The sequence below is a fragment of the Plectrocnemia conspersa genome, unplaced genomic scaffold (assembly GCF_051122295.1).
Source record: "Plectrocnemia conspersa isolate PC_06_02 unplaced genomic scaffold, ASM5112229v1 ptg000004l, whole genome shotgun sequence".
NCBI lineage: Eukaryota > Metazoa > Arthropoda > Insecta > Trichoptera > Polycentropodidae > Plectrocnemia > Plectrocnemia conspersa.
In genome coordinates, this window is record NW_028277168.1 from 15,823,354 (window position 1) to 15,837,376 (window position 14,023).

The following is a 14,023-nucleotide window of genomic DNA, read 5'->3' on the forward strand; positions in this document are numbered from 1 at the left end:
AGGGGGAGCGGCGGCCGCGGACGCGATGGCCGCCGGAGCAGCGGCTGCGGATGATCCCACGGCAGACCCTGCTGGCGCCGCGCATGACACAGATGTCCGCGGCCCGACGATTGACTCCAAGCCAACGAGCGCACGCTTGGCCCTGATGACATGTTCTTGGAGTTTTAAATGCACAGTGCGGTGCTCCTTTATGAAATCCTCCATGGCCACGATTGCGCTCCTCAGCTCTCTCATCGTATACATAAAATCCTCGTCCTCGTCTGCGTCCGAATATTCCATTGCCAACTCTGGGTTTTGGATGTCGTGTAAAACTAAGGCTGCCGTGAAGAGGGAAGCGGCTGCTTTTGAATCTTCTCTGTTGCTGTTCAGCGGCTCTTCTTGGTATGAGTTTGTACGAAAATTATAGAGCTCATTGTATGTATTGTGGCTCTGTGCAGTACGAAAGGGCAGGTCGGAAGAAGGCCGGATATTGGCTGGCTCGGCAAATCTTTTATATATATATATATATATATATATATAGATTATATATATATATATATATAGATTATATATATATATATATATATATATATATATATATATATATATATATATATATATATATATATATATATATATATATATATATATATATATATATATATATATATAGATGGGATTAGGTTTTATTCAACATAAAAGTTACAGGGTTATATAAAAAGATTAATTTTGCAAAGAAAATATATTTATTTTTTTATAATACATAATATAAAAAATACTCATATTTACATTTTAATTGCTAAAATTGAAACTGAGCCACTACTTATACTATGAAAAAAAATGGATTCTTTGCTTGCGGGTCTTAAAGTATAACTTACATATTAATGTTGTCGAGTGTTAAATATTTCATAAATTGTTTAACATGATTACTTCAAAATTGACTGATCTATTCAGACGTTGGTTAATCTTTCTAATAAAAAAATTCAGTCAAAAATAAAGCTAGCATGTAAGAACCGAAATAACTTAATTTTGAGTTAAATATATACTTTGTACTACATTTAAAGAAAATATTAACCTACTTATTTTACTGTACACATCCATATTTAATGGATAAAATAATTGTCGAATTATACAAATGTATATGCCACCATTAGCACTAACAAGATTTCATAATTATCCTAATATTTTATAAAGTATAAGTTTGATTTAATTACTAAAAAAAAAATCTTGATAACTATAATGTGCGTAGATCCTTAAATACTTTACTCTTGACCTTTATCCCCGTCAGTTATAGAGGCATATTGTTCATTATCTAGTTCTGTCATTGTGAAACTTCCATCAGGCAATAATAACACTACACGGCGCGTGCCACCTAGAATACAAATAATATATTAAATATTAACCTAATGTTGTTAAGTATCAAGCTACAATATTGGAAATATATTTACCAGGTGATGGAAGTTCTGCCTGTACCAATTGAGCTATAACTTGCGTAGAATCTTCTCCACCTTCACCTTCAACTTGCACCGTGACTTGTCGGAGTCCTTCGCCGAGACCGTCTCCACCAGCCTTAAATACAAGATATGATAAATCCTTGTTGGCAAAAAAATGTAAAAATTATATATTGGTACTCACATGATCAGGCATAAGTTGTGCTAATTGAGCTGGATCTATTGTCAGAACTTCACCGTTTTCTTGTTGAGTAACATAGACGCATTGAGAGCCTTCTTCGCCACCATCTTCACGTAGTCCACCTTCAACTGATCCATCAACGCCACCTGCCGCTACCAACAAAGTCTGACCAGCCTCATTTTTACCAGCTACTTGATAAAGCACTCCATCTTCGCCTTGAATCATAATAGGGTCGCTGCCCGAGAGCTCGACGCTGTCGTCTCCACTGAATAATCGCTTGACAATCTTTCCTCCTTCGCTGTCTTCTCCTTCATCGTCGACTAATAGTTGTGGCAACGAAGGCTGTTGAACATTTCCGACCAAAGTGCCGGTAGTTCCGCCGGGGCTCATTTCTACTTTCATAACTACATCGCCCGAATCGGTGATTTGTGGTGGAGGAGTAGGCGGTGGCGGCGGAGTAGGCGGAGGCGTAGGTTCGCCTTCAGCTCTTGCTAATCGTTTACCTGTGAGCGGGCATAATGTCAGATCACGATCCGGACTTGGAGGCGGAATAGGCGGCAAGTCTTTGGGGAACGGATCAGTCACATAATCATCGTCGGAAGATTCTTCTTCAGATCCAACCTAAATAAATAAACAAATATAAAAATACGATCATACTAAATAAATATAAATAATAAGCAGCGTAATTTACATGGTTGTCAGAAAGTGAATTTCCAGACGTACGATCGCGGAATCTTATTATTTGAGCGGGTGCCTTTGCTCTTCCTCTAGCTGCCGCGGCAACTTTTCTTAACAAGTTTTGATCCTGATACATTAATAACAATATATATGTATCAAATATATTTAGAATTATCAAAGTTTAATTATTGTATTCGGTGTTAGAGTAGAGGTAAGAGTTATAATCAAAAACCTTTGTTTTCACTCAATCTTAAGATGTATAATTTGTTATGACATCCACAAAATGAGTTCAATGATAATTTTGATGGAAGTACATAGTGTAAATACTTTCTATTACAATATTTCCCCAACAAGTCACCTTCATACTTGGCAATAAACTATAATTTCTAGTAATATTGTATTAACAGTATATACATTCTTATAAACGTAATAATAATGAATATAAAACTAGTATTTTATCTGTAAAAAAATGGTCTGAGAACAAGTAGTATTAATTAACCAAGTAACCTATATTTACATTATTATTAAAATATATTCGATTCATAATATATGATTGATATTAATAAGTATTAAAATTGAAGAAAAAATTTGGTTCTGGGTGTCTCAATACAAAAAAACAAATACGATCTCGTAGTGAGTTTTAGATGCTCAATTATCAATGCCAGTTTTTATACGCTACAATTTTGGAAATGTTTCATTGCAGCAATTGAATATAACACACCATTACATATATAGATATAATATAATGAATAATGTTTAACCTGCGGACTGAGTTTATTCATCATGTTATCAGTACCACCTATTGACGGAGCTCGTTGTATGGACCTCTGGATGATTTTCTGACCGCTCGGCGTTATGATGGTCTTTTCGACGATCTGTCCGGATCCACCGGGAGTCATGCCAGGTCTCTTCAACTATTATTAAATAAGGTTAAAATATATCAACTATAAAAACAAGTAAAAAAAAAGCTTTTTTTTTCTTTTAAAAATACCGGATTTCCTGGCATTCTGGACTGGTTGGGCGTAGTCGGAGTGCGAGGTTTTCCCGGTACCATGTTAATCTTAATTCCAGAAGGCAAATTTTCAAGTTTTTTCTTTAAATTGATCATCAAAATTGTATAACTACACGTTAACAACTTGAAAAGCAAACAATGAAAAATACCTTTAGAGACGCCTGTTTAGCAGCCAACAGTTGTTTTCGAATTAGATCTTGATTCAAATTCAGACTCGGACTAAGCTTCCCGGGCGAATCGAGGCGCATAATTCCAGAGTTTTTGGACATGATGTAGACACCTGAAAATCATTAAAATAAACATTAAAACACATTTTTAATGTAAATATTCAGTACTATAATACCTGTGCTTAAATTTGGCATTTCTTTGGGATTCACTTTAATGACTCCTTTGATCTGTGGCATTTTAGTTCCAATGCCTAGAGACTTAGCAAGTTCAGCTTCTGTCGTAATACGCGAGCTCGGTGTTCCTGGACTTCCATTGACAATATTCTTTTGATCGGCAGGTACCTTTAGAAGCTTGTAATTTGGTGAACTAGATGCTAAAATGTTAAAATCCAAATAAACGTCTTCTTCATGTTAGTCTTTTATTAATAGAGTAATTGAACAAACATTTCACTAGTGTGCCTTGCGGTGATCTATTCAGTTCTAAATCTTCTTCACCTGGTGCAGGCTCTCTTTTAATACGCTTGCTAAGAGGTTCGTCATCTGAAAAGGTGCCTGCTTTTCTATCGGATGAAGGAAGCTCCGCTCCACACCACGCTTTCACTTGATTCATTGCTCTCGCTTTGCTGTTACGCTGCAGTCTCCTATAACAACAACATTAGATAAAAAATAACGTTCACACCAAATTTATTTAGTTTAACTTACCCGGTCGGTGTAAATGTAGGTGTTGCCTCAATTTCTGCTTTTGTCACCGCTTGAGCGGCTCTCATTGCTTTTATTTCTTTCTGTCTTGCCAATTGCTTTTCAAAAGCGTCCAATAAATTACGGCACGTATCCATATTATCTGCAGACTCCCATGTATTTTGATCGCTTTAAAAAAGACATTTTATAAAAAATAATTGATAAGCAAACTAACTACCTAATTAATTTTAACACTTACTGTGAATAACCTTCCCATTTTATTAGATATTCATGATATTTTTTACGCATATTAAATCGCTTTGCTAGTATTTTTTCTACGACGTATTCGGTGACTGATTCTATTATATTGCCTTTCTTTTCAGTTCTCTTTGCAATGCGTCCTTCTGGTGGTAATTTGGAGATGTTCTCAGTATACGATGAAACTTTTGACTGAAAATTTAATATGTTTTAAATAAAATGGATAATCGATCAATATCTTGTTTCACTTCAACATAAATAATTGGTATTTACCTTTGGTCCAGGTCTAGGAGTTACGAGATTTTTAGCTGATTTGCCTTCGTCTTCTGTTTCAATGGCCTTCAGTGGAGCTGAGGAGCTCCGAGACCTCGTTTTAACTTCTTCTTCTTTCATAGTAGATTCATCGTCTGTCTCCCCACTTGATGGCGGTTGAAAATCTTCGTCATTCTAAAGAATCATCACATTTTTAATAATCACAATACTTACTAAATTTCACACAAATATTTATATTTACTTTCTGCAGTTTTTTCAACTGCTCTAATCTTTGTGCTATTTCTTTTCTGGAAGGACGGCCTCTCTTTCGTAGTCCCGGCGTACCCAAAGAAGTCACTGCTGCTTCTTGTTTACTTAACAAAGATTTCATTAGGTTGGGTGATTCTTTTCCAGGCGATTTAACTTCAATCTGAAAAACAAATTATAAACGTATATAAACAATATAACTCATTCAAATAATGTATAACAATAAAAAGTTGACATACCACTTTAGTGTGAGAATATTTCGATAAGGTTTGAACAGTTTTACCGGCAGCGATCCACGCCCCTCTCTGCACATCGTCCATTTTGCACCACTGTTGGTATAACTTCCACGACCGGTTCGTCCCCATTTCGGGAGTGACCATCGAACACTTCCATAACATGAAAGCCCACACTTGATGCTTCGTTTCAGTCTACAGAACAAGAAATAATTATTTACTCATATGGTGAAAATTGAGATAAATTTTTACAATTATACTAACGCTATCTCGGACGGGCGACTTCCCGGAACATGCTACTGAATCACGGTGCTCAATGAACTGTTCAACGTTGTGGAAAACTGAATGGCACTGTCCACAAACGTGGACATCCAGCACGCCCATTTGCTCTCTGGCTTCTGAAATAACTTCACTTTTTAGATTTCGAAAACAGTTGTTTACTTGAAAAATATAATTATTATTGTCAGCTAATGGTTTCATTCTTGACTACAAAACTAACTAAATAAATATAAAACTGCGATTTAAAGAATAACCTAAAAATAATTCCTACAAAACATTGCAAGTAAAATAACCAAAATGTAAAACACACTGAACTTATTATTCTTAGCCATCATTCACAACTAGTATTTTAGAACATTTTTTTAAATCTTCATTTAGTAGTTGATTGTGTTTGCTCAGGCATGTTACAACAGAGTAAATACAAACAACTACTAAGTAAATAATGAGACACCAGACTGAAATTAAAGTCCATAAATCAGTGACATTTTTTTTATTAACATTTCTAATGCCGCACGAGCATTTTGTCGCTCGATGCGGTACAACGCTGGTGCCGCGGAAGCCTTTCTTTCTCGCAAGAAACTATTATTTACGCTAAGAAAAAATATTATAAGCCGTGTTGGATGTCTAGTCATCTATGAAGAAGCATTTAAAATTATGATAATTTGAATAGCGAGTTTTAAAACCAGAGGCCAGGGCTGTCACTATGTCCATAGATAATGTCATTTGCAAATAAAATATAAAATAAATATCAAGAGCTCGACTAAATGATTAATGTCATTGAGGCCATTTTTATTTTTTTTTTATTTTATAGTTTATGACTTTTCTTTGTAAATCTAAAAATACGCGGTAATGAGCGCATTGATATGTAATACACATTGCGGCGCAAAAACGGTTAATTATAAACTATTATTACAGCTACAGAAAATCTAATTTGTGATGATCAATTGAAATTAAAATTATAAAATAATCACTAATTCCGATTACACACACTATAGAAATTGAAAACGCATTAAGGTTCATATGGGATTCGAATCCAGATTTTCAAGGTAATAATCACCGACTTATACAACTGGTCTATCGGGCTAGTTATATGTTTACAAATATTACATTCTTACATATAAATATATTTGTTAACTATATTTCATCATTTGCTACCAAATTTAACACAAGGTTCAGATTAATTTCAGATTTATGCTCTAGAATTTGTTAGTATAAATATTGTTTAGACTGGTTGGTCAATGAGCAATCTAGTTCTTAACAGAATGTTTGACATTGTCTTCCTAATATTTTGACTCACAATTTTCCTTATGTAAAAGATAACATTATTGCTCTTCCAATTAAAAAATGCACACCATTTAGCCTTCGCACTCCAAAACTTTTTTAAAAAAGTTTATCAACAACAAGTCATTTTCAGTGAATTAGTCAATTATTATGTTTAGAGTAATACAGGGGGGGGGATAAAGGGGAGTTTTAAATTATAAATACTCTTTAATGTGTATATTAAATATTTATTTGGCAAATTAATTTTTTAAATTGAAATGTTATATTTTTTTTTTAAATAATCCCTTGAAAGAAAGCTAAATATTTTTTCACAAGTTTATAATATTCAATAATACACCTAAAATATTAAGAAAAACTTTAACATGAATAAAATATTTTACCAAAAAATGCATTCTGGAATGAAAATTTCAATTCGGAACATAAATAATTCGCATATTAGAATAAGTACTGAATAAAAACACATTAAGAAATGTCATGTCTTAGGGTATTTTTAATTGTTCTAAAGCTTCATCTAAAAAATTAATTTAATAGTCATCTTCACTTCACGTCATTTTTGATAGTTTAAAACTATAAATTAAAAAAATACTTTTTTTAATACATAATTAACAAATAAATTATAAAACCATTAAAACGTATGTATAGTCCAAATAAGAATAAATTACTGCAGAAATACACAGATGTTCACAAACTATTGTATCAGGCACCCGCTGTATCTGCCGAGCAATCCAAGGCAGACCATTATTTTATTAATTCCAGATATTGAACGCATGTATATTTAGTTGTAAAGTGATAAATTTGTCTCTTTTTACACAATTACCTGATACTTATAATATAAAATAAAATAGCTTGAAAAAAATATTGAACCCACCTCGACATAGGAGTTGATGGTAAAAACTGATGTCGAGTCCACCTCGACATAAGAGTTCAGAGTTAAGAATCTTATTGGTCTGATATAGAAATAACTACCATAATTTTTTAATTTATAATCGTTTTTGTAAGTGCTTCTTCAACACCCCAGAATTATCATTGTAATCATTTATCATTTCATTAGTGTGCCAATAACTGAGAATCGTGCTTATAAGTTTATCTACCCCGACTAGATTATAACTGATTTCTCTCTGCAAGTAATAGCTTTTCTATATCCTAATCTGGGTTTCTTCATTACAGCTGGAAATTTCTTTCCTTTTGCCGCAATCAGTAAATAAATATAAATTATTATGAAAGAATCATTATTTGTCTATATGTTAAAAGTGAAAAAATAAGCTTTTGAATCAGCCATACAACTGTATTACTATAAAAATATATTTTTTTAATTTACTAATTAATTCATACACATAAAATAGATTGATGTATAAATAGATTCTCAGTATGATTTGTGAATTATTTTATGTCAGAACTTGAGAAAAAAATAATCAGGATAAAAAACTAAGGAAGTTATTGTTATTCCAAAAATAGTACACAGTTTGACTATAGTTAAATAGTTAATTATATAATCACTGGAATTACTCAACATATACATATGTCCATGAAAATGTCATCTATAATATGGCTTATAATGAATTTTAATATGTAATGTAAAACAGTTTTGTGGATACGTAGGTACTGAACACAAGTTCATACAAGTTCATACTACGATAAAATGATATGGCTATCATTATTCGCTGCCATTTAACTAACATTTACACTATGAACAATCTACTAGTTTTAAATTAATTATTTGTTGAATGAATATCGCTGCACATGTACGGTGGTAGATCTTTCACTGTTTTGAGATACTCCAGATAGTAATATATTTACATATGTATATAACTGAAGAAAGTATAAATATTAAAAAAAAATGTTTTTAAATAAATATAAATGATTTATATAAAATAATACCAATAAATTAAAATAAATTAACAAAACATATTTCATAGCAATTTTATAAAAAAACATCGAGAGCCTCTTTATTAAAATATTTTTTTTTTACAAAAGCCCAATAATATATAATAAATATGTAAAATAAATTAACGAAATTTAATAATAGAAAAGTGTTGAAAATAATTTTGACATCTTGTACATGTACAAAATACTTTTTTGGATTCTTGTTAAGAATGTCGGCGCCACGCTCAGAAACCATCGGTTATGAACTCTCCGTTGCTGGCTTGGCCCTAATGACTACGAAAACTGCCAAAAACGTTTCGCTATATAAATACGTTTTAAAATTTAAACTGGTTAGGTGTGAGCGAACGAATGTTGGTCAGAACATTTATGAAAGATAAATCTTGTTGCCATTAATATAATTCTCCTTTTAAGTAGATTCGTTGCTGAGATATTCATGGGGTGTTCACGTTCAAAACGTAGTTTGCCACTTTCAGTCATTAGGGCCAAACCAACAACGTGATGCAGCGGAGTTCATAACCATTGGTTTCTGAGCATAGCTCCAGCATTCTTAACAAATACCCTATTTTGTATACGTTATGATTACCAAATTAAATAACAATTAGTTTAACATAAAACATGAATCTGCCGATACAACGGTGAATAACGAGCAAACCGTATAATTCTCCAAATTTTATAATTTAAACAATATAAAATGTCACTACACAACTTTGTTTTCAAATTTGAAGTTCCAATCATTTTACTTACTGCAATGAATCAAACTAGATTATGCCTCAAAACATTGCTATCAAATGTAATTGAGGCAACCATTTTAAAATACCAATCGACGTGCCTTTTAACATCAAAAGATTGCAATTTCCGATAAGACGCAACTTTTTCCATAACTGTATGTGGTTTGCTCTAAAATAGGCAGATAACTAAATAAAAATTGTTTATGATAAATTGTTTTATAATAGATAGTAATTTATGAAATGCACCGATATACTATAAAGCATCTGTAATCAATAAAATCATTGTATTTTATTACATCCAAGTTTTCAATTATAAAAAATGAGTCTCCATTTTGTTTTCTAATCAGTCTTGAATTAAATGGTCTGCCATTTTTCACCGTAGCGAGAATTAGCTCTTTTAATTTTAATAAAAATTATTTGGAGGTAACGAAAAAATTAAATAATTAAAAAAGCTGTAACAGATTCTACAATAAGAAAAATGAAAATTGTGGATATAGCAATCAAATGACATACCTTTTATAACAGTAGGATTATTTTTCAAATCATCAGGATTCGGAGTGACTTCCTCTATGGGAGACTCCGTTTCTTCTGTGCCCGACATCGTTGGGCAAATAACCTAAATCGAAAAACAATATCAATAACGTCTTACTCACAGATACATACAAACAAAATGAAGAGTAAACAAAATTCAAATGACATATAACGTTTCCCGCCAATTTACTCGCTTGACATATATTTATAAGCGCTATCAAAAACGTCTTAATTTAAACGAGTTCATTAGAAATTGCAACGAAAATAAAAAGAAAAATAGTATTATGGCCAAAATAATCGACAAATTTAAAAAAGCATTCCGCGTCCCGGCCCTAACGATCAACGTCGAAACGTCGAAACGTCGAAACGCCCCATAGAAAGCGGGGGGCGCAGACTCCACGCGGTATCGTATTTAATATCGTAGGCACACAGCGCCCGATGCGATTACGATATTTAAACTTTAATTACGAGATAAAATACCAACCTGCACGATTTAAAAAAAATGCCCGCCGCCCCACAAAAAAGAAGAAGTCCGACCGGCTTGGCCGTCAGTGCCGGAATACACGATGCGTCCAGAACGACAAGCGCGTTCGTCGGCACGCCACTAGTCGCCAGTGGCGCTACTTATGTTACGACGGCTCTCAAATATACACCAATCAGAGAATCGCTCGTAAGGCGTTTAGGAGCTGACGACCCCCACTACAGTGCCAAGATAAAAGCGTCGACCGCGCTGTGATCCCTTCGCACACGATGCCATTTTAGTTATTTTATTTTTCAATAAAATTAATTTTACACACGCGGTTTTTTCATTTTTGCTTACTATACAAGACGCCATTTTGACTGCTTTTTCAAAATTCCTACATGCTAAGCATTAGCTTTTAGGTTTTTATTGTGAAAAAAAATAAATAGAAAAATCTATTTCTATATGACATATAAAATGTAACATAATTTATTTATAAGAAGCGAATTAAATCATTGCATTAGTTATTGCATAATTTAACCACAATGACCAACTTAAAAAGATAATGGAAAATAATTTGTTAATATGTAAGATATGTATACTTTCCTGAATTGCAATTGTTACGATCTTACTATATTTATAAATATCAGAAAAAACACTATAACAAAATATCTATTCATTTTTATTTGTGATATAAATTATATCATGATGACCAACGCAATAATGATAAACTGAACTTTATCAATGTTTTAAAACAAATTATAATTAATCAATAGATTAACAATAAAATAGCTCACGACTTAACGTTCAGTTCACATTATGCTCACGTTTCGTGGTGATACAAATTGTAACATAATTACCAATTATTACCAACATAATAGTAACAACCAACTAAACTCAACCATGGTTATAAAACAAATCTTATTTTATTTAACTATAAATAGCAATATATTATGATTATTATATATGAGCATGAATTATAACTGAAAATGTATTATATACAAAGGAAAATTTATGTAAATTTTACTGTGTTACCGGACAAATAATTATTTTCCTTGTTGAATTTATTAAGATATCTTCGTGGAGATTTTTTTATCAACTCGTAAAAAATCGTTAATATAAATTATAACATGATGACCAACATACTTTTAATAAATAGCTGGACCGAAAATATATTATAGAACTTATCATACTTTTTGAATTTTCACATAAAACTACTTATAGGCATCTTATTTACCTTTTTTTATATTTTCATCTCAATAAAATACTAATAAATATTCTTTGCACGCTCAATTACTTTAATGAATTAGAAACTACACTTTTTCCAACAGCTTTACAAATATACTATGTATCGAATAAAAATTGTATTTAAAAGTGTTTTACGATACTTATTTTATCTTAGGTTCGCTGAAGCAGATGCAATTTAAGCCAATTTAAATACATAGACCTCTTTATTATTTTCAAAAAATAATATTATACATATATATGAAAAGAAAAACATAATTGGTAAGCTATATAATTGGGGACACAGTTCCGGAGCACATTATTCTGAATGTAGATCTTTGGTGACGCTTTATATAGAAGCTGGCGGATGACTGACCCTCAACAAAACCTCACGCTGTAACTAAACCTCTTAAAGATGCCGTTTAAGAAGACTTATATGGGAGTTTCTATACGGAGGAAGCCTTAAATGAGGTGGAGTTTTTGATGGGGACGGCTGGCTAAGGACGAAAACTTGGCGAATTGCAGCCCGAGATAATTTTGTTTAAGTAAACCTTGACGCTGAACCAAGAATAAAGGGTAGTGCGCTGTCCACCTGAATAAAGGAGAGAGAATTTCTTTGAAACGCGTGATAAGCTAAAGATTTATATTTTTTTATAAATTTTTTTCACGCTTTCTTATCTTTCTCTAAAAACCATATCAAGTGCTAAAACGTCTTGTTAAACTAAGATGTAGAAATTGAATAGTTAATAATAATAATTTACGGATTACTACTTATAAAATTACAACTATTTTAAAAACATTGTAAAAAATTATATATTTTTTTCAAAATCGGACTAAATAATATTAAAAAAAAAAAGATTAAATTGCACAGTTGTTATAAGTTTACAAAATGTTTTACTAAAATATAAATATTTTATTATGTAATTTTTAATATTCACTAAGTTTATTGTAGTGCAGTGGTGCCTTGACTTACGAGTTTAATTCGTTCCATGACTAAGCTCGTAACTCAAATTATTCTACTGTCAAATCAATTTTCCCCGACGGAAATTAATTGTAATTCCAATATTCTATTTCAATGGGGAATATTGAAATAGATCAATGGCAATTAAAATTGTTATTATGTACATACTACCGAAATTATTCATAAAATTTATTTTTAAGTAAGGTAATATGTTTTTTGTTCGTATGTCAAGACAAAGTTTATATGGCAAAAAATGCTCGTATCTCGAAAAACTCGCGAGCCGAGGTTCTATTGCATTAAAAATTCTGTTTTCTAAATATTATTTTCTAGATTTATATATCATGACTAGTTTTATAAGTTAAGGATTATTTATTTATTTTTTATAATTATGGTAACTTATCAATCGGTTAAATAAAATATATGTAACTATAAAATAATTTTGTTACAGGAGATGGCATCCAAATAGTTCTTGGTTATTTTTTTCCTGGTTATGACGTAGAGAAAGATAGAGCGAAAAAATATAGAAAATTAAATAATGTAATTTATAATTTAATTATTTTTCCTTAAAATTACCTAAAATTTTATATCCTGTATTTAATTTTATGTATTTTTTATTAATATTATTGATGGAATTTGATTAAAAAATGATCAACCAAAAAAAATTGCAATTTCAATAGAAAATAATATATTTTTTATTAATTTTGCTTTCATAAAAATCATCTAAACATAAAAATAATCGAGCAAAAATATTTAGGTTATTTTTTTGTTGGTATCGTATCTAACGCGCATGAGGCAGACTTCGCTTCGCACGCGTCGCTTCGTTCAGTCCAGGCGGTGCAAATGCGTCGTTTCACAAAAGAGAAGTCGAATGGAATACAATGTTGCCAACTCATAAGCGTATAACGTAATGTATATTAATTGATTTTATGATCTATTACAGATATTAAAGAAAAACACATTTGCTGTAAAATTAAACAAAAAAATCGTATTACCAATTAAAAAATATATAAAGCTAAATACTTTATACAGCCACTTTGATCAAATACGAATTTTTTGTAATTTTAAACATACTAATTAATTGGCATGCATGTTTTTTAATAGACTAAAACATGATTCTATACAGTAATTAACAATATAACACATTTTGCGTAATATTTTATGAACTTCAATAAGAAGCCCATATCTGTTACGCATAACTTGTTGTGTTTACAAAGAGATATACACGCTCCATATTTGTTGCGTAATGTGAAATGCGTCAAAAAACTACATATAAAAATATCGATCTTTTACGTTTGCTTATCGCATTATTTATAAGTGAATCATTGAGTAATATTAAAAGTGTATATAAATAAGAACGTAATAATAAATTGCTCGCATATTTTTATCGCTGACGATTGCCATAATATTGTTGTATGCATAATCGAATTCTGATTAAATTTGATGATTTCTGAAATTGTAAGCGTATGGTGCTTACTCGGCCGAAATGTTATATGCAAATATTGGATCTGCACAGTATTTC

General features: G+C 31.5%; 1 protein-coding gene across 3 annotated transcripts; it reads right to left on the reverse strand.

The window, feature by feature from the left end:
• Positions 1-1,061: 1,061 nt before the first annotated feature.
• Chro (chromodomain-containing protein chromator) lies at positions 1,062-10,510 on the reverse strand. 3 transcript variants are annotated; one of them, XM_088183979.1, is made up of 17 exons: positions 10,344-10,510; positions 9,842-9,944; positions 5,421-5,554; positions 5,163-5,351; positions 4,919-5,086; positions 4,678-4,851; positions 4,406-4,596; positions 4,171-4,335; positions 3,913-4,109; positions 3,645-3,842; positions 3,451-3,581; positions 3,281-3,349; positions 3,051-3,203; positions 2,303-2,416; positions 1,615-2,232; positions 1,428-1,548; positions 1,062-1,351 (listed from the first exon to the last, which is right to left on the reverse strand). In XM_088183979.1, the coding sequence occupies exons 2-17, from the start codon at positions 9,927-9,929 to the stop codon at positions 1,242-1,244; spliced, it is 2,820 nt and encodes a 939-aa protein (XP_088040105.1). In that variant the 5' UTR covers positions 9,930-9,944; positions 10,344-10,510; the 3' UTR covers positions 1,062-1,241. The 3 variants fall into 3 exon arrangements, with proteins under 3 accessions (XP_088040105.1, XP_088040104.1, XP_088040106.1); XM_088183978.1 differs by having other exon boundaries at positions 3,281-3,382; XM_088183980.1 differs by lacking the exon at positions 3,281-3,349.
• Positions 10,511-14,023: the final 3,513 nt, after the last annotated feature.

Coding starts and splice junctions, on each gene's coding strand:
- Chro (XM_088183978.1), bottom strand. CDS start 9,929: ATGTCGGGCACAGAAGAAACGGAGTCTCCCATAGAGGAAGTCACTCCG. Junction 3,582..3,644: donor AATGCCAAATTTAAGCACAG/GTATTATAGTAC, acceptor AATGATTTTCAG/GTGTCTACATCATGTCCAAA. Junction 3,204..3,280: donor CCAGAATGCCAGGAAATCCG/GTATTTTTAAAA, acceptor ATTTAATAATAG/TTGAAGAGACCTGGCATGAC.